This window comes from Neopsephotus bourkii, unplaced genomic scaffold (assembly GCF_033783945.1).
Source record: "Neopsephotus bourkii isolate Nb327-2 ecotype Australia unplaced genomic scaffold, CSIRO-AGI_Nbou_v1 NB_951, whole genome shotgun sequence".
NCBI classification, from domain to species: domain Eukaryota; kingdom Metazoa; phylum Chordata; class Aves; order Psittaciformes; family Psittacidae; genus Neopsephotus; species Neopsephotus bourkii.
Window position 1 is genome coordinate 2123641 of NW_026901445.1, and position 20830 is coordinate 2144470.

At 43.2% G+C, this 20830-nt stretch overlaps 1 protein-coding gene across 2 annotated transcripts; it reads right to left on the bottom strand.

Moving 5' to 3' along the window:
• Positions 1-5361: 5361 nt before the first annotated feature.
• On the bottom strand, positions 5362-18665 carry LOC133215064 (cytochrome P450 2H1-like). Of its 2 annotated transcripts, none has more exons than XM_061358778.1 (9): positions 18589-18665; positions 10430-10592; positions 9715-9864; positions 8648-8808; positions 8074-8250; positions 7496-7637; positions 7023-7210; positions 6629-6770; positions 5362-6188 (listed from the first exon to the last, which is right to left on the bottom strand). In XM_061358778.1, exons 1-9 carry the CDS (start codon positions 18595-18597, stop codon positions 6007-6009), a joined length of 1314 nt encoding a protein of 437 aa, XP_061214762.1. In that variant the 5' UTR covers positions 18598-18665; the 3' UTR covers positions 5362-6006. The 2 variants fall into 2 exon arrangements, with proteins under 2 accessions (XP_061214762.1, XP_061214761.1); XM_061358777.1 differs by lacking the exon at positions 18589-18665 and adding an exon at positions 11058-11306.
• Positions 18666-20830: the final 2165 nt, after the last annotated feature.

The window sequence follows — 20830 nt, forward strand, 5'->3', positions numbered from 1 at the left end:
CAGGTTCCCAGATGGAGTGGAGGAGCTGTCTTTACTCCATGTCCTGTGATACAGAAGACTAATCCCTGTCAACAAGATATAAGTAACCAATATTGTGATGGCTATTAGAGGGTCCCTGCCTCCAGCCAGGTGGATGTAGGGGGTAATTGGATTTACTGGACTGTGTGGATCAGATGGCCTGGCACATCAGTCCCAGAGAAGTATAAGGCTCTAGTAGATACCAGTGCACAGTGTACCCTGATGCCATCAAGCTGTCAAGGGATGGAACCCATCTATATTTCTGGAGTGACAGGAGGATCCCAAGAGCTGACTGTACTGGAGGCTGAAATCAGCCTGTCTGGGAGGAAGTGGCAAAAGCACCCCATTGTGACTGGTCCAAAGGCTCCATGCATCCTTGGCATGGACTACCTCAGGAGACGATTCTTCAAAGACCTAAAAGGGTACTGATGGGCTTTTGGTGGTGTTGCTTTGGAGACAGAGGAAATTAAGCAGCTGTCCACCTTGCCTGGTCTCTCAGAAGATCCTTCTCTTGTTAGGTTGCTGAAGGTCAAATAACAAGAAGTGTCAATTGAGAACACAACAGTGCACCGGCGTCAATATTGCACCAGCCGAGACTCTGATTCCCATCCATAAGCTGATCCGCAGACTGCATAGCCAAGGAGTGATCAGTAGGACCTGCTCACTTTTAACAGCCCCCCACATGGCCACTGAGAAAGTCTAATGGAGTCTGGAGACCAACAGTAGACAATGGTGTCCTGAATGAAGTCATAACACCACTGAGTGCTGCCGTACCGGACATGCTAGAACTTCAGTATGAACTGCAGTCAAAGGCAGACAAGTGGTATGCCACAACTGATATTGCCAGTGCATTTTTCTCAATTCCTTTGGCAGCAGAGTACAGGACACAATTTGTTTTTACTTGGAGGGTTGTCCAGTACACTTGGAACCAACAGCCCCAGGGGTGGAAACACAACCGTACCATCTGCCATGGATGGATCCAGACTGCGCTGGAATAGAGGCAAGCTCCAGAACACCTGCAATTATCATGTGGAGTGATACAGCGGAAGAAGTTTTTGAGAAAGGGTGGAAAATAATCCAAATCCTGCTGAAAGCTGGTTTTGCCATAAAATGGAGTAAGTTCAAGGGACCTGCACATGCAATTCAATTTTTGGGAATAAAATGGCAAAATCAATGTTGCCAGATCCCCACAGATGTGATCAACAAGATAACAGCAATGTCTCCACCAATTAATGAGAAAGAAACACAAGCCATCTAGGGTGTTGTGGAGTTCTGGAGAATGCACATCTTAAATTGCAATTCGATTGTAAGCCTTCTCTACCTTGTGACCTGGAAGAAGAATGATTTCAAATGGGCCCCTGAGCAACAACAAGCCTTTGAGCAAATTAGAGAGATAGTTTATGCAGTAGGCCTTGGACCATTCCAGACCAGACCTGATGTAAAATATGTACTCTACACTGCAGCCAGGGAATGTGGTCCTACCTGGAGCCTCTGGCAGAAAGCACCAGGGGAGACTCGAGGTCGACCCCTTAGCTTTTGAATGTGGGGATACAGAGGATCTGAGGCCAGCTATACCCCAACTGAAAAAGTGATACTGGCAACCTATGAAGGGGTTCAAGCTTTTTCATAAGTGATTGGCACTGAAGCACAGCTCCTCCTGGCAGCCACGTTGCCCGTGCTGGGTTGGATGTTCTAAGGCAATGTCTCCTCTACACGTCATGCAACTGATACTGCATGGAGAAAGTGTGCTGCACTAATTACACAGTGAGCTCAAACAGGAAATCCCAGTCATTCAGGAATTCTAGAAGTCATGATGAACGGACAGAGGGCAGAGATTTTGGAATGTCGCCAGAGGAGGAGGTGATGCGTGCTGGAGAGACCTCACTATATAATAAACTGTCAGAAAGTGAAAAGCAATTTGGCTTGTTTACGGATGGGTCCTGCCATATTGTGGGAAAGCATCGGAGATGGAAGGCAGCTGTATGGAGTCCCCAGAGACAAGTTGCAGAAACTGCTGATCGAGAGGGTGAATCGAGACAGTTTCCCTAGGTGAAAGCCATCCAGCTGGCCTTGGACATTGCTGAATGAGAAAAGTTACCAGTACTTTATCTCTATATTGACTCATGGATGGTATCAAATGCCCTGTGGTGTGCTCTGAAAGACTGTTACAAGAGATGGAACCTGACATCATGACTGGATAAATTCAGCAGCTTTATAGGGATTAGTCCATGGACTAAGGAATGATTTCTCTCTCCGTTTTGGAGCTTCGTATATAAATATATAAATATATATATATATGTGAATGAGACAAAAGAGATGGTATACTGAAAAATGTGGGATCTGAGTATGACATGAATGGTATGGAATAAGGGGTGGATACTGTCCTGGATTCATCTCTAGCAGTCATTTTCCTCCTTCTTAGTAGCTGGTGCAGTTCTGTGTTTTTGACTTCCAGCCTGGAAACAACACTGATAACTCCGATGTTTTTAGTTGTTGTTAAGAATGTTTGCTCTGACCAAGGACTTATTATAATTGGTGGTAGCAGTAGTGGTTTTGTGTTATATCTTAGTTACTGGACTGTTCTTATCTCAACCAGTGGGAGTTACATTCTATTGATTCTCCTCCCCATCCCTCTGGGAGCAGAAGGAGGAGGAAGAGTAGGGAGTGAGCAAGTAGCTGTGTGGGTCTGCTTTACCAGTTGGGCTTAAACCATGACACATGGTAACAGCAGTAGTCATCCTTCCCCAAGACTTCCACAACCTTCTCATTAAAGAAAGCTGTTTTAATAAAGCTTTCAACAGCTCGTTGCTCTTTGGTACAGTGGCAGATTGGATGCACATGTCATAGCAACACAGTTTACCAAATAGGTGGCACAGCCCACTACTGTCATTCTTGCTCAATATCAGTAAGAACTGTTCTCTAACAGTGCTGCTGGAGAACTCAACGTGCCAGGAGATGGCCAGTAGGAGCAATGAGAAAGCCTCACGGAAGAAGGACTCGAACATGAACTTGTGCACAGAGGGAGCTTCTTTGTGCCATTCCACCTAAGCATGTATTTAAAGCAAGAGGTGATCGGCAAAGGCAGAAGTACTGAGCCCAAGCCAGCACACCATACCCAAGTGGCAGAGTTTGCATGTTTGGGGTCTGCTTTTATGCAGACAAGGATGAATGAGGACTCATTAAAACAAACAAGCAAAGAGAAAATTTAAACTCTAGTGACATGGTGTAGTTCCCAGGAGCCAGAACTGTGATTGATCAAGATTACCAGCTCTGTTGAATAAGAGGGCCTGGTAAGAGAAACAAGATCTCATCTTGCTGGTGCTGGTTTTGTCCAAGTCTGGAAATAGATAGATTTTAGTATCATATTGCTGCCCTCTAGTGCTTTGGAAAAGAATGTAAACAATTACTAGTTGTAAACAGGTGTTGGGTAAGGGTAGCATGCCTTTTCCAGGAGTGGACAGAAAGCAACAAAATTATCACCAATCTATAAAGGCAAAGGGTAAAGACAGATGAGTGTATAATTCATGAAGGGTATAATTCAGGAGGGTGTAAATTCATAAAGCCATCAATTATTCAAATCAACTACATCAGTTTAGGGTACCCTTAGAAAGTTGCCCACTCCTGTTCCCAGGGTCAACAGACTATCAACAAATAGATCTTTTACCTTTCCTCTGCTGTATCCTGAGGCAAAGGCTGGTAGTTGCTGAAGATAAGGTGGCAATGGTGGATCATCCACAACACTCAAAACTGCTCTTCACAGTGAAACTGACGGATGGCACAGGAACACTCAACATACTATAGGTACTAGATTATCTTCTGACCCCAAAGATGACTTCAGGTCAGCAGTCGGAACATCTCTTACGGTCTCTCAAATACACTTCACAGACATTGCATTGCTGCACCTCTTCTGTGGCTAAGGAAAGCTCATTAAAATAAACTATGTGCAAAAAAATCTCCATTCACATCTGCCTAAAAAGACAAACCAAACCAAAGCTGAATGAACAAACACTCAAAACACTCAGCTGCTTCTGATCTCACAAGTGATAGCACAGGCCTGTGAGAAACAGCTGAAAATAATCACTTCAGATCCCTTTCCCCCCGACCTTCCAAAGCAAGTTATTGCATATCTGTTCAATTAAAAACAATTATGGTGTTAGAAATCACTTCATAAAAATTAAAATTGTACATCTCCAGTCTCTGGGGACATCGGACAGAAGCAGCAACACTTTCTTCATTGTCCCCAGGATGTCACCGTATAGGAGAATTAACCTTCCCAGTGTTTGTCAGGCAAAGGCATACTCAGATATTCAGGATTTAATTCTTCAGCAGATAAAGCTCTTCTCTCCTGCCCCTGCTGAAGACAATAAGCATCTTACCCACTTTTTGTCCATTTGTCTGGACAACTGCAATATCAGCTTTTACTTTGCATGAAAGGTCTAGCAGTAAGGGAAGGAAATGCAGATCTTGTGGTCAGATCACAGAATGGACATTGTTGTCTGAGTTTTGCCTCCAGTTTCCAGAGTGGGTATGAGCAAATCTCTATAGAATTTATTATATATATGTAGAATGGACTGCCTTCTTCTTTCTCTCCAGTGAGAAGACTTGTAATAGCTGATCTTCTTTGGCATAAGGTGAAAAACCAGATGATGTTTTCCTATATTGTTCTTTCATTTCTATTTCCTTGATTCTATGACATCTGTGGCTTTTGCCTTTGCAATGCAATTCTACCAAGTCATGGTATATCTAGCATATCAATATATTGAAAGGAAAGAAGTAGTGTCTGTTTCACATGAACAGTTCATGCCATAAACAGTTCATTGGCAATTGTAAGACTGCAAATGTAACAGATGCTGTCTCATTTCACATTGCACAGAATCAGTTTCACAGGGAATATTATTAAGTAGGAAATGTCAGTCCTACATCTGTACCTGTAAGCTTGGCAATTTGTGTAAACTCTTTTTCTTTATTTTGCCTGTGTGTAGGATTTTTATAGTGATCTTTGCATACTTCATAAAACAAAGGGAAGATGCAAGCTGCTGTTCAGCTAGGAAATGACACTGGGAGAATCCAAGTATTTAATTTGCCCTCTCTTGCCACAAAGGAGAGCTCTATAAGCACAGCTGGGGTTCTGGTAGGTCTTGTAGGGTCAGTCCAGCCTTCGCCCACATTGCTGTTGACAGTGGAACTTTTATAGGTTAACGGCCAGCTCAGTCTTTGAGCCATAATATGTTTCATAGAAATGAGTGAAATAAAACAGATATGAGCAAGACATTTGGGATTATAAGCTTTGTAGAAGCAGGTTTTTCATTAAATGGTGTTCTTCTGGGATCATAGAAAAACAACATTTCAGCATTCTATGTCTTTATTTTGCAATATATATTCACAAAACTTCCTTATAATCACATAAGAGAGGACCCATCTGCCCAGTCATTGTTAAACTCCATCCCCACCATAGGGGACAATATATACTGAGGCGAGAATACAGGAGATGATTAGCTTCTAACAGAAAAATTGCCACTGGTTTATGCTTTGCAGTACAAACAGGTCATGAACAAACTGAAAATACAGAAGAGAGAGATACCTGAAGTAGGGTCTGTGGAAACCGTGGAGAACAAGTGTCTGGTCCTGCTGCGCTGAGAGGATCAAGTGATAAGGACAGCAGCAGCAGTGCCCTCAGAGCACTAGTCCACACACCCTGACTTGTCAGGATGTCAGAAACCTCACCCAGGAGACCTAGGCACAGAGGAGAGCCTGTCTCCTCTTGCACTGGGAGCTGTCTCCTTCCCTGTGCAGATGCCTACTCTGTCTCTTGTTTAGAGCTGGCTATGGTGATTACAAAAGCTTCATACAATTTTCTTGTCTGAGACTGTTTCTTTCTATAAAGTATCTAGCAATGATGTGAGTCTTTCAGTCTCAACAGATTGAGAAATGACTGTCATTCAACCAGAGCTTTCATCAGTGTGGGATGTGACAACAGTCTTCACTTGGTTAGCGTGGAACAAAAGAGACCTCATAAGGTCGGGGCATATTTGCCAAAGTGGAGATTATAGGGGTAATGTCAATGTCCTTGTGATCCACAACAGGTTTCAAAGTAAAGTTCTGCAGGATGGATGTTAGAAATATGAACAGCTCCATCCGGGCCAGACCTTCTCCTGCACAGATGCGTTTTCCTGCAAGTTGAAAATAATAAAAAGTGAGGGGAGAGTGGGGTATTTTTAACCATTGGTCCATGAAAGACCAGGCATCTCAGAATGGACATGCAGCATTTTGGGTAAACAAATTAAACTAGGGTCTAAGTGTCAAGAATATTGAAAGTGCTCAGTGGGCAAAGGCAGTTTGAAGGCTTTGGTTTCTCATTTTCTGCTTGGAGAGAGTTGTGTGGATGAGTCCTACTTTGTACACCTCTTCTTGTAGAATGCATTGGAGGAGTTTCTTTGATTGCTAAAAGGACAAGTCAACTGAAACTCTAGTGCAGGGATCAAATTGCCCAGAATTGACTCTAGCGAATCACCAGAAATCACTGTACAGGCCATGGTGTCAGAGCCACTAAAATCTTCAAAATGTTCTTAGGGGAGGATAGTACAGGACATGAAATAGAAAGAGATCTTACCTGCAGAGAATGGCATGAAGAGGTCACTCTTTTTAAATGTACCATTTGCATTCAGGAAATGTCCTGGGTCAAATTTTTCTGGATTTGGAAATTCTTTGCTATCATGTAGGATGGGAGTCAGCAGAGGAAATATCATTGTGTCCTGAATTAACAAAGAGAGAAGAAAGTTACACTGGAGAAATGTTAAAGCAAAGAAACATTTAGAATTTCCCAGAGCTTATCTGAAGGGTAGTCAAAATTTAACCAGTTTAAAAGAAGCATTTAATGAATAAAAATCTTAAAGTTGGGTTTTTTTTTGTGGACTTTAATGATGAGTCTGATTTGAGTATTTAAAATTTCTTCCAAATAAATTGAAATATTGCTTATATTTGCATAACAAAAACCTCTATCATACCTTTGGAATAAGATAGTTTCTGAACTTGGTGTCTTTGATCACGGCATGTGGAACATTAAGTGGAAGGAAATCAATGAATCTCTGGATTTCATGGATCACAGCATCTGTGTAGGGCATCTGGCTCCGATCTGCCATGCAGGGTCTTCGGTCTCGGCCAATCACACCGTCAATCTCCTTTTGAACTTTTTCTTTTAGGAAATAAGTAAGCGTTGAATGGTCAAGTCCCACATCTGTTTGCCTAAACCTCTCCCCATATTTACAGCAAAACTTGCTTTTAGCGCACCATCAATATAGGAATGTACTTAGTGGTAGTATCTCTTTTCTGTGAATAGAACTTAGACTAATACACATGTCTACACTGCAAATGAAAGGTTCCTTAGCCAGGGATTTGCTACCACATGTGGTAGTGACAGGAACTGTCCAAAGTGATCCCACGACCTGCTAAAGTTTTTATTTATTTCCTTTTCCATTACCTTGTATCTCTGGGTATTTCTGGAGAATCAGAAGTGCATGTCTCAGGGTGGTGCTGGTGGTCCCTGTTCCTGCAAGGAACAAGTCGAGCGTGGATCTGGTCAGAGACTCAACGGTGAACTCTGAGTGACCATTCCCTTTCTCCTGAAGGAGGATTTGGCAGAATATTTTCAGAATGACAAATCTAAGCAGTTTGTTTAAAAAGGAAAGTCCTGCACCCATAATGTATGTTTTTAAACACATCTCACGTCCTTTCACATATATGACTCTCACTTTCCAGAACACCAGCATTGATGGTACTTTTACTAAATATTAATATGAACATTTTAATATCGAAGGAATATTAATTCCCATCAATGAGATTGGTCTTTAGTTTTCCTAACTTTGGGTAGAGCTGGTAATTTGGTGTTTAAATATCCTAGATAGGGAAGTGGAGAAGATAGAAAGAAGTTGATGTGCCAAGAAAAGCAAGTTTCTTCTTGTATTTAGAAAAGCCCAGTGCCCTGCCACAGCTGGGTTTGTTGTGGGATTCAAGTGGCGATTTTCTTATGAGCCTATAAATCTCTAGCTGTTACATTACCTGGTCTATTTTGTGAAGAAAAGCATCAACGAAATCTCGAGGACAGCTAGGATCCCAATTTTCCTTGTGTTGAGCTATGATTTCTAAAATGAATGTATCAACTTCTTCAGTATTTTTTATCAGTTTTTGATGAGGCCCAGGTGAATAATCCATGAGAGTTGGGAAGAAATTGTATAGCTGTAAAAATAAAATTATGGAAAAGCACATTATGATTAATATGGCTAGAATAAAAAGTTCCCTAACTGTTAACTATGAAAAATTCCACTTTTGGGAAGATTTATTATTCAACTGGATTTTAATGCCTTTTGCTTTACGGTTTCACTATAGTCAAGGACAGATTTCAGTTGAGCAACTTCTGCAATTTTATCCTTCTTTGGACATACAGTGGCAGTTCTATTAGGCAAGAAGAAAGAACAGGAACTGGTTATTTAACTGCCATTTTGTCTCTCAGAAAATTTATCCACATTTAGGAAAATCCACTCCAGTTAAAATAAACTAGTGTTATTTTTAATTATGTATCCGTTAATAAAATATTTTAATTAGTAACAAGTGTATTCAATATAACTGTACACACCTGTGTTCGCATAGAGCTCTGGAGATCATTGTTTTCATCTATCAAATAAATTAAATTTAAAAATTTCTTGTCCTCATAGTCAAACCGATCCCCAAAGACAATGGAGCAGATGATGTTGGAGACAGCATGGATCAGGAATCTGCCAGGGTTGAAGGGTTTCTCTGCAATAACAAAAAAGAGAGGTATCTTGCTTTCAGTATTTCAGGTATCCTCCCCTCCTCTGACACTACAGGGAGCTTTGCATCCTCTTGAGTCCCAGAGTTTTGCAGTCCTTTGAAAGGATGGTGAAGGGCTTATTCAGTTTTTCCTTCTCTACTTGAAGTGAACTCATTTTCCTGTATGAGTCATTTAAGAATCAGTTTTGACCTTTTCTGGGGGTTTCATTTCTTTTCAGATGACATAAGTCTGTCTTGTTTCCTCTGAACTTTCAGTTTATTAGGAAAGGCCTAAAGAGTCCCCCCAAAACCTAATGGAACAAGAAGGACTTTGTCTGAGCCATGTCTTTAGGTTACTGCACCCTGTTTATGCTCTCTACTAGTGCAACCTCAATAGTGTAACTCCCTCCTAGGGATTCGAATGCCTGTGGTCAAAGTCTAGTTCTGATAGCACAGCTATCCAGATGGAGGGGACCGAGACCCAGATATGTGTAAATGAGGTCACTGATTACCGATTTCTTCAAGATCCACCTAGAGATCCAGGAAACAAAGCAAAGAAGTGCACAATGCTTGGGTTATGTGTCAGTCCCCAGCCTTGTCTGCATGACGAATTCCACCAACTGGCTTTGGGGCCAAGCCATTTCCTTCGCCACTTTCAGCCTTGATCCTCAAACAGAACAGGTTGAAGGATGCTTTCTAACACCAGTCTCCCATATTTATCCCTCCATACTGTCACAGTGTCTTTGACTAACCCACTGCCAGCAGTGGTAGCATCAGCTTTTGGAGCAGAGAGCAGAAACTGCAGCCATATGCCCAGTTCTTGGCTCATAGATTTGGGGAAGCAGCACTACACCATCCTTGTCTTACTGCAGATATACAGGGTGTCCCAATAAGCACAAAGCCCAGTCCTACCATGTGTGCTCCTGATCCTCTCCACCAGAAAATGAGCTTCCTCCTGGATTCGCTCCTCAATACTCCTCTTCCCCATCCCAAAATCCCTCAGAGTGCTGAGTGCAAATCGCCGGAGCTGCTTCCAGGTTTCCCCATTGCTGGTCACAATACCTGATGAAGGAAAAATAGACCTCCATGAGGAAACAGATACGTTAGGATGGAAATAGGAAAGTATCACTGGTACGGAATATTTCTTGGCCACAGGCACTGAAAATCAGCACAAAACATACTCAGAACTGCCCTAGTGAATAAATACAAGGCCTAATCTTGAATGTGGCCCTGATTGGCAGAGCCTATATTATCTCGTCTTTCTTGTCTGTGGACCTCCCTTTTGTTGGCTTCTAAGTTGTGTGTATATTGTCCATATTTTCAGAAATGGGAGAACGAACCTAAATTCTTAGAGGCACATTTGATGAGCAAACTTTTAGCCAGAATTTGAAGCATGCTGAAAATAAAAAGGCACTCACTGAAACCAGCCTGAGACCTTAGAGAATTTTCCAGGGGACCACTTTACTCAAGGGTCCAAGTCATGAGTTGGGCTTTTAGTCTTTTATTGCTAAAAGTAGTAAATGAAATCAACCATTCCCTCCTCCACTTCCCTCTCTGCTGTTCCTCCTCAGTGTTGCTGAAGCACTGAAAGCCTTAATTTTGTGTGCTAACATGACTGGGGACGCACCTGCACCTTTGAAGAGTCTTTTAAAGAGTGGTAGGTCGCCTCGTCCACTGAAGTCATCTGCCTGATCAATCAGAGCTTCTTTCACAACATCATAGCCATATAGCACCACAACCTTTTGTGGGCCTAAATGTATTGTGAAGATAGGACCATACTTCTCACTAAGCTGTAGGAAAGAGCAACACAAAGAACAGTATACCACAGTTGTCCTTAAATCTACTGAGCCCCAGACCTCTGAAAATTGGATGAGAGTGGAGAATCACTACAGCCTTGTACTGATTAAGAGGATTTAGGGCCAGCAGGAATTTAGTGAATATAGCAAGAACATCAACACCTTGATTGCAAATCTACTGCAAATTGCAGTACTGCCATGAAGTCAGCACAGGACTCATCAGTAGTATGATTATTGCAAATATATAGCCTTAGACTTGCACTACATAGACGTAGATATTTTATTATTAGAATACACAGACTTCAGAATCATGCATTTCTGAGAAACCTTTTGTTTCTGTTTGAGTCTGACATTTGGTCAATGCAAATTAAGCTTGTGAATTTGATTGAGACAGTTTAGACATGACTTTGTTTTATAAGCAATGGAGACAACATAAGAAAGAAGGAAATAGTCCCTTACCTTTCTCAAGCTCTCAGGCATGTTCTTTGGGTTCAGCTGAAGTATGTTTCCTAGAAGGGGGAGTGCAAAGGGACCAGGAGGCTGCTTCCCATTTTGTGAGATGTTTCTCCATGTTCCGACAAGAAGAAGGCATGAGATGCAGATCAGCAAGAAAATAGTGGTCATTCCCAGGAGCTCCATGGTGGGCTGAGGAAGAGAAGTCAAGTGTCAGAAGAGCCTGATGTTGGACCTGTAAATCCATCCTCTTTTATATGCTGTGAATTGAACACACATGGATGAAATTAGCCAATAGTGCTTTCCTATTCCTTCTGAGAGATGAGATTACTTATTAATCAGCTCAAGATAAGAATGAACAAACTAGGGATTAACTTTGTTTACATAATGATTTTTTTACCTCTCCACCCTTTGGACTAAAGAAGTCATGTTCTAATGTTGTCCAACAAACTCCAAATGCTTAACTGCTATGTACGTGCTTAATCTCTGTTTGCCTTCATGCCTAGATTGACATCTGCCAGCTCCTTTAGTATCTGAGCACAGTGGAGGGAGGTGTTGTGATTGTGAAAGGGCATCACTCCAGGTTCTTCCTAGGCATTCTGCCTCCATTTCTAGAATGAAATTCTGCAATTGTAGCTAAGTCACACATGCAGATTTTGAGGAGTACACTCAGCTTGTCCTAATCCAATATTTCAATCAGAAAAACCATACTGTCTGCAGCATTTGCAGGGTCACAGATTCTCCCCAGACCACAGATCCCTGCATCAGCCTGCAGTCTCCTTTCTGATGCTTCTAGAAACCAGTTGAAGACCCATAGAAGTTGTGAAGATCTGTGAAATATAATGGCACCCTGAAAAAGCTTAACAGAGTGATTGTTTAATTAGTGTTATTTAATAGAATGTAAAATCTTAAATGCAATATTATGCTTTCCACTTCTTCTCCAACAGGAATCCAACCCAAGCAGGGTGAGAACTATGTATGTTTTCTGGCAGAGAAGTAGAGCAGATTGAGTCACTTGAGACCAAAGAGCTGATCCCAGGACTCAGTTGCCAAATGTTGTCTGTACATCATATCTGGTGTATATAAGGTGCTAGAGATCTACTGAAAAATCTGTACATGGACTCATACAGCCCCCACCGTTCTCCCACTTTCTTCTCAATCCCACCAACAAGGCATGGCATTAGGCTGTAGGTTACCTTTTTCTGTGCCTTTATGTAGAGAGATACTGATCCTCTCTTGGAGCATATTTGAACATGACAAAGGATCTGTCATGATCAGCAGGAATTAAGGTTCATCGATAAGTTCAGCATTCAAGAATTTGTATAACAATATTCATATTTGCAGCATGCTACACAGCTAGTACTAGAGATAAGATGCAAACCACATCATTAGTTTTAGATCACAGAAATTACATCTGACCAGCTAGCTCAGAAAGCTTGGTTAAGCATTAACATATGAACTTACAGGACCCATAACATAACTCAGCTACAAAGGATAAAATCACTGAAGTTCTTTAGTCATTTGCAATACATGGCCAATTGCTTGTTGAGTCTCCAAAAGGTCAAGGAAGTTAATCTGACAGCAGCCTTCCTCTGACCTGAACTGTGACTTCACCAGCAGTAAATCAGTATGTTGCTGGTATACTCCGTCATCTCTGAAGGAAACCTAGATGCTTAGCTTAAGACTGTGGTCAACGTTAAGAAAGAACAGATGCTTCCCCAAGCCAGGCAGAAGAAGTCAGGAAATGAGAAAAGTCAGTCCCAGTGCTATACATGCTGGTGGGAGGTACCAAAGTGAAGGCTGCCAAATTTCAAAGAAGATGTCTCACCTTTGCTGAGCTCCTGAGATTACTGCCCCCAGCTGCCTTGTCAGTCTTGAACCAGCTGTAAAGCCACCCTTGTGTAGAGGAGGTCACCCAAAAGGTCCATGTCCTGGAAGATAAAGAAGTGAAGAGGCAACTTTATCAGCTGTTCCCAACTATAAAATTATCATCATGGGCAGAGCACCCACCCTGACTTTCCAAAGGCTGAGCAGGAAACCTGTGGTACATGTATTCTAGTTTTCATCCAAATCCACCCACAATTTTTAAACACAAAATACCCCAACACTGTTAACACAGTATTCTTCAGTAAAAAAAATAAAAATCACCCATTTTTATTCCCAAAGGTTGTGCACCCATCTGTTAACATTAAAAATGCTTTTTATAAGTGAGCAGAACTGAAATCCTTGCAGTACAGTTGAGGTACTCTATGGGAGGTGGAGTTATTCTACGTGTTCCAGCCTACGAGAACTGAGGTATTCTGCTTGCCAGAGGAGAAATAGTGTGGAACAGTGTTTGGAACAGTGTCATTATTAAACAGACCATTGACAGGGTGGTAGGTGCCCTGTGACATATAAAGAACAACCCAAACAGCACTGGGTGAATCCTCTCTGTTAACTGATACTGCGTTATTTTGAGGAATGAACAATTGCTGCTGCGTGGCTAGTTTCTTAACAATTTCTGATCAGAGTGGGAGGATGCAGGAGAGACGATGGCCATTTGCTCTTCAGTCCCACCAGTGATTGTGTAAGGTGCACAGGTTCTTCTGAGTGTTATGAGATCTCAGTATCCTCTCCTGGATGGTACTGGCCATGCTGGAATTTTCATCTGCCAGGAATGAGGGATTTGCAGAGGTCCAGCCTTTTGCTTTTTCCATCTTTGTTTTCTTGTTGCCAGTTAAGGCCAGTATCACCATACCTTCCAGTCTCCTTGAAACCGACTAGGCTCCTACCTATTCCTCTTTTTGCCTCAAACTCATAAACCATCTCTCCCTGTTTGTCTTGCTTGGAAAATAAAGATTGTTCCCTTCTAACAGCAGGACTTGGGGGGGGGGCGGGGAGGATCGCCAGGGTCCAAAATGTTGTCAGCAGCCTATGGCAGATCAGGGTCTAACCCTAGAACCATGTCATAAATATGGCTGAAAGACTCCTCCTCTGGGGCTTTGCTCCCAAAATAAGCAGAGTCATAGTCCTGCAGGTCAACACAAGAAGGCACTGCTGCAGGTCTGGCAGCCTCCAATTCCCTCTGGAGAGAGGAAAGAAGAAGTGACACATACCCCCATCCTCCTGCTGGACAAGTCTCTGTGTTTGCTTTCCATACCCAGCATTCCAATTTTAGGAGGTATTTTCCATTAGAAGAACAGACAAGGACAAGCAAAAACATTTTTAGGTCAAGACTGCCTCAAACAGGCAACTCTGCAGGACTCAGTTTCATGACCATGCCTCAGAAAATAATGATGAAATTTACCATATATTAGTGGTTAAAACATTTAATAATGACACTTGTGGCGTATCTACAAGGGACACCAGACCTGTATCCTGTTGAAGTGAATGGCCAAATTCCCCATGATGCTGCTGAGGCTGGGGTTCGTCCTGTGGAGGGAAATGATTTCCTCTTTGGAGCTCTGTGTGCTGCAGTAACTGTGTGGCTGGCATCCTTTTTTCTGCCTTTTTACATTATTTTTACAGGGGCTAACAGGAAACAATATAAATTTCCTATGCATTGAATTGCAAAATGCTGCTTAACAAACAGTAATTTTTCTGTGTTAATTGAAGTTAGTAGGAATAAATTGTTCATTGAAAAACAGGCGCATATGGCTATTGTGTAAATTCTTCAGCTCCTTGAAATGCACAAATGGCAGAGTAGCCATCAGCCATTACCACGAAACACTTAATGCAAACAGTTACAGCTACATGGCAATTTCCTAACTCAGGGAAGGACTTGGCAGCATGAAGACAGAAAAGATAACAACCTGTCGTGGTTTAAGCTCAGCCAGCAACCAAGAACCATGCAGCCACTCGCTCACTGCCCCCCTTTCTCCCCCTTCTCCCAGAGGGAAGGCGAGGAGAATTGAAAGAATGTAACTCCCATGGGTTGAGATAAGAACAGTCCAGTAACTAAGGTATAGCACAAAACCACTACTACTACCACCAATAATAATAATGATAAGGGAAATAACAAGGGAACAGAATACAACCACTCACCACCCGCTGACCGACCCAAGGAGTGATCTAACCCTTCCAGGTAACTGCCCCCAGTCTATACACTGTGCATGATGTGCTGTGGTATGGAATACCTCTTTGGTTAGTTTGGGTCAGGTGTCCTGTCCTTGCTTCATCCCAACTTCCCCTCCTCCGTCGCAGAGCATGAGACTCAGAAAGTCCTTGGTCAGAGTAAACATTACTGAGAAACAACTAAAACCATCAGTGTTATCAGTGCTGTTCCCAGGCTGAAAGTCAAAAACACTGCACCAGCTACTAAGAAGGAGAAAAATGACTGCTACTGCTGAACCCAGGACACTCTGTCTGCCTAGGAGGATCCTGTTGTATGTTGTCTGGGATCCCAGCTCAAGTCATGACAATTCCAGACACTAGGCAATATGTCAAAAAAAATCTTTGCATGGGAAGAGACTCCTCTACCACACTGGTATAAATATGCAGGACATTCCTGATTAGCATGGGAATGAGTAATAGCAGAACTGTTCAGTAATGCCTTCAACATAGAAAGACCTCTCCATGGTATAATAACAGATTTTCAACCTTGGCCTGGAAGGCCCCTGGGAAAGGAAAATCTGATACATTTCTGATACGATCATGCAAGTCAATTAATTATAGAGAAACAAGCCATGTCTGTGCGATTATAACCAGAAAAATCACTGTAGCAGGGGAACATCAGACATACCTAAAAGGAAATACAAGCTGCTGCAAACTCTGAATCTAAGATCAGAGCTGATTCCAAGGGAAAGCAGACCAGCAGGCATCATTAGGGAGAAATCCATGACTTGCTGAGATGAAAAGAAGGGCAATTTCAGTGCTGCCAGCAGCAAAAATCTATCAAAGAAGAAAATCCTATCCACATGCTTACACTCTCTCTCTTAGAAATACTGTAGTGAGATGCCAGAGCATTCCCTTTATCAGGCAGTAAAGATTTATAATGTTGGCAAAGAACAAGAAAGGGTTCTAAAAACTACTGAAGGTGATGAAGGCTGGGCAGAGAAGAGATTCAGAGCAGCCCTGCGGAGAAGGACTTGGGGTGCTGGTCAATGAGAAAATGAACATGAGCTGCCAGTGTGGGCTCGCAGCACAGAAAGCCAACCGTATCCTGGGATGCATCAAAAGGAGTGCGACCAGCAGGTCGAAGGAGGTGATCCTGCCTCTTTACCCTGCTCTTGTGAGACCTCACCTGGAGTACTGTGTGCAGCTCTGGTGTCCTCAACATAAAAAGGACATGGAACTGTTGGAACAAGTCCAGAGGAGAGACACGAGGATGATACAGCACCTCCTGTATGAAGACAGGCTGAGAAAGTTGAGGCTGTTCAGCTTGGAGAAGAGAAGGCTGTGTGGAGACCTCATAGGAGCCTTCCAGTATCTGAAGGGTGTCTATAAGGATGCTGGGGAGGGACTCTTCATTAGGGACTGTAGTGGCAGGATAAGTGGTAAAGGGTTAAAACTTAAACAGGGGAAATTTAGATTGGATATAAGGAGGAAGTTCTTTACTGTAAGGGTGGTGAGGCACTGGAATAGGTTGCCCAGGGAATTTGTGAATGCTCCATCGCTGGCGGTGTTCAAGGCCAGGTTGGACATAGCCTTGGGTGGCATGGTTTAATGTGAGGTGTCCCTGCCCACAGCAGGTGTTCTGTAAAGGTTCTTTCCAACCCTAACTATTCTATGATTCTATACTTCTATACTTCCTAACACCAGTCTCCCATATTTATCCCTCCATACTGTCACAGTGTCTTTGACTAACCCACTGCCAGAAGTGGTGCATTGGCTTTTGGAGCAAGGAACAGAAACTGCAGCCACATGCCCGCTTGTTGCATCATAGATTTGGTGAAGCAGTGATACATCCTCCTTGTTTTTCCGCAGATATACAGGGTGTCCCAGTAAGCACAAAGCCCAGTCCTACCATGTGTGCTCCTGATCCTCTCCACCAGAAAATGGACTTCATCCTGGATTTGCTCCTCAATGCTCCTCTTCCCCATCCCAAAATCCCTCAGAGTGCTGAGTGCAAATCGCCGGAGCTGCTTCCAGGTTTCCCCATTGCTGGTCACAATACCTGATAAAGGAAAAATAGACCTCCATGAGGAAACAGTATTTTAGGTTGTAAATAAGAAAGTAGCACTGGTACTGAATATTTCTTGGCCACAGGCACTGAAAATCAGCACAAAACATACTCAGAACTGCCCTAGTGAATAAATACATGGCCTAATCTTGAATGTGGCCCTGATTGGCACAGACTATTTTCTCTCCTCTTTGTTGTCTGTGGACTTCCCTTTTCTTGGTTTCTTTAGCTCTGTTATGTCAGGCCTTCCTCATAGGAGAAGGAAAACTATCTTCAAACCCAGGCTGATGGAGCTCGTCTAGCCTTGTATGGTCTTCCATCGAAGAGAAGGACAGCCTTACAATACCTACGACCCGTGGACTTTGCTGTCACCATCCTAGTTAGCTAGGACGTGGCAGCCAAACCTCAGGTATAAAGCGTGGGGCCAGTTCTGTGCAAGCTGCGCTTCACCTAAAAAATCCACTGAGCAGGCTGGAAGGGCTTACTCTCACTTGTCTGTATAGATGAGCAAGGGTCAAATCAGTATGTGACGAGGTGCTTGGGAAGCTGCAAGACCCAACGTTGCATGCGGGCAGACCAGCGCATGGGTCGCTCGAGTTAGCTCAGGAGTTGACAGTCGTGATCGGGCACTTCCTGATTGCCTCAGCACCCGTTTTGCCAGATTTGCATATCCCACATGCCCTTGGTCATCATGCTTGTAGTAAGCTTGGTTAATGCCCTTCCCAAATCTTCACTCGCGAAGCCAAGCCATTAATCAATCAATCAATATTGTCCATATTTTCAGAAATGGGAGAATGAACCTAAGTGCTTAGAGGCACATTTGATGAGCAAACTTTTAGCCAGAATTGGAAACATGCTGAAAATAGAACGGCACTCAGTGGAACCAGCCTGGAACCTTAGAGAGTTCTCCAGGGGACTGCTTTTCTCAAGGGTCCAAGCATGGATTTGGGCTTTTAGTCTTTTATTGCTAAAAGTAGTAAATGAAATCCACCGTTCCTTCCTCCACTGTCCTCTCAGCTGTTCCTCTTCAGTGTTGCTAAAGCACTGAAAGCCTTAGCTTTGTGTGCTAACATGACTGGGGACATACCTGTGCCTTCGAAGAGTCTTTTAAGGAGTGCACAACAATCTTTTGTGGGCCTAAATGTATGGTGAAGACAGGACCATACTTCTCTCTAAGCTGTAGGGAGGAGGAACACAAAGAAGAGCATAGTATGATTATTGAAAGTATATAGCCTTAGTCTTGCACTACATAGATATAATATTATTGGAATATATAAACTTCAGAAGCATACATTTCCGGGAAACCTTTTGTTTCTGTTTGAGTCTGACATTTGGTCAATACAAATTAAGCTTGTGAATTAAATTGAGACAGTCTAGATTTGACTTTCTTTTATATGCAATGGAGAAAACATAGGAAAGAAAGAAATAGTCCCTTACCCTCTTCATGCTCTCAGGCAAGTTCTTTGGTTTCAGCTGGGGTATGTTTCCTACAGGGGGGAGTGCAAAGGGACCAGGAGTGCTTCTCATTTTGTGAGATGTTTCTCCATGTTCCGATGAGAAGAAGGTGTGAGATGCAGATCAGCAAGAAAATAGTGGTCATTCCCGGGAGCTCCATGGTGGGCTGAGGGGGAAAAGTCAAGTGTCAGAGGAGCCTGATGTTGGACCTGTAAATCCATCCTCATTTATACACTCTGAATTGAAAGCACATGGATGAAATTAGCCAATAGTGCTTTCCTGTTCCTTCTGAGAGATGAGATTATTATTAATCAGCTCAGGATGAGAATGAACAAACTACAGATGAACTCATTGTTTACATAATGATTTTCCTACCCCTCCACCTTTGGGTAATCATTCATGCAGGACTAAGTGAGTCATGTTCTAATGTTGTCCAACAAACTCCAAATGCCTAGCTGCTATGTATGTGCTTAAACTCTGTTTGCCCTCATGCTTAGATTGACATCCGTCAGCCCATCTAGTCTCTGAGCACAGTGGAGGGAAGTGTGATTGTAAAAGGGCATCAGTCCAAGTTCTTCCTAAGCATTTTCAGGTACATAGCAAATAAATAACAGACTAGGGAGAACGTAGGCCCCTCAGGAAGCTTTCGGGAGAACTGGCTACACAGGATTTGGAGAAAGCTGAGGTTCTGAATGACTTATTTGCCTCAGTCTTCACTGGCAAAGGCTCTGACTGCACCACCCAAGTCTTGGAAGGCAGACACAGGGACTGTGAGAATGAAGACCTTGGGCCCACTGTAGGAGAGGAACTGGTTCAAGATCATCCTAAAAATCTGAACATGCACAAGTCCATGGGTCCTGATGAAATCCATCCACGGGTCCTGAAGGAGCTGGCAAATGAAGTTGCTAAGCCATTGTCCACCATATTTGAAAAATCATGGCAGTCAGGTGAAGTTCCCAACGACTGGAAAAAGAGAAATATAACCCCCATTTTCAAGAAGGGGAAAATGGATGACCCAGGGAATTACAGACCAGTCAGTCTCACCTCTGTGCCTGGCAAAATCTTGGAGCAGATTCTCCTGGAAGGCATGCTAAGGCACATGAAAAACAAGAAGGTGCTTGGTGACAGCCAGCATGGCTTCACTAAGAGGAAATCAGGTTTGATCATTTTGGTGTCCTTCTATGATGGGGCTACGGAACTGATGGACAGGGGTAGAGCAGTTAATGTCATCTACCTGGACCTGTGTAAAGCGTTCAACACTTTCCCACACGACATCCTTGTCTCTAAACTGGAGAGACTTGAATTTGTTGGATGGACCACTTGGTGGATAAAGAACTGGCTGTATGGCCGCACACAAAGAGTTGTGGTCAATGGCTCAATGTCCGGTTGGAGACCAGTAACAAGTGGTGTCCCTCAGGGATCGGTGTTGGGACCGGTCTTGTTTAACATCTTTGTCGCTGACATGGACAGTGGGATTGAGTGCGCCCTCAGCAAGTTTGCCAATGACACCAAGCTGTGTGGTTCGACTGATACACTGGAGGGAAGGAATGCCATCCAGAGAGACCTTGACACGCTTGTGAGGTGGGCTGATGCCAACCTCATGAAGTTTAACCATGCCAAGTGCAAGGTCCTACAGCTGGGTCAGAGCAATCCCAGACACAGCTACAGGCTGGGCAGAGAAGAGATTCAGAGCAGCCCCGCAGAGAAGGACTTGGGGGTGCTGCTTGATGAGAAAATGAACATGAGCCAGCAATGTGCGCTCGCAGCGCAGAAAGCCAACCGTATCCTGGGCTGCATCAAAAGGAGTGTGACCAGCAGGTCAAAGGAGGTGATCCTGCCCCTCTACTCTCCTCTTGTGAGGCCTCACCTGGAGTATTGTGTGCAGTTCTGGTGTCCTCAACATAAAAAGGACATGGAACTGTTGGAACAAGTCCAGAGGAGGGCCACGAGAATGATCAGGGGACTGGAGCACCTCCTTTATGAAGACAGGCTGAGAAAGTTGAGGCTGTTAAGCCTGGAGAAGAGAAGGCTGCGTGGAGACCTCATAACAGCCTTCCGGTATCTGAAGGGGGCCTATAGGGATGCTAGGGATGGACTCTTCATTAGGGACTGTAGTGATAGGACAAGGGGTAATGGGTTAAAACTTAAACAGGGGAAGTTTAGATTGGATAAAAGGAGGAAATTCTTTCCTGTTAGGGTGGTGGAGCAATGGAATAGGTTGCCC

Coding starts and splice junctions, on each gene's coding strand:
- LOC133215064 (XM_061358777.1), bottom strand. CDS start 11,237: ATGGAGCTCCTGGGAATGACCACTATTTTCTTGCTGATCTGCATCTCA. Junction 7,211..7,495: donor GAAATACCCAGAGATACAAG/GTAATGGAAAAG, acceptor ATTTCCTAAAAG/AAAAAGTTCAAAAGGAGATT. Junction 6,771..7,022: donor GAAACTATCTTATTCCAAAG/GTATGATAGAGG, acceptor TTGTTAATTCAG/GACACAATGATATTTCCTCT.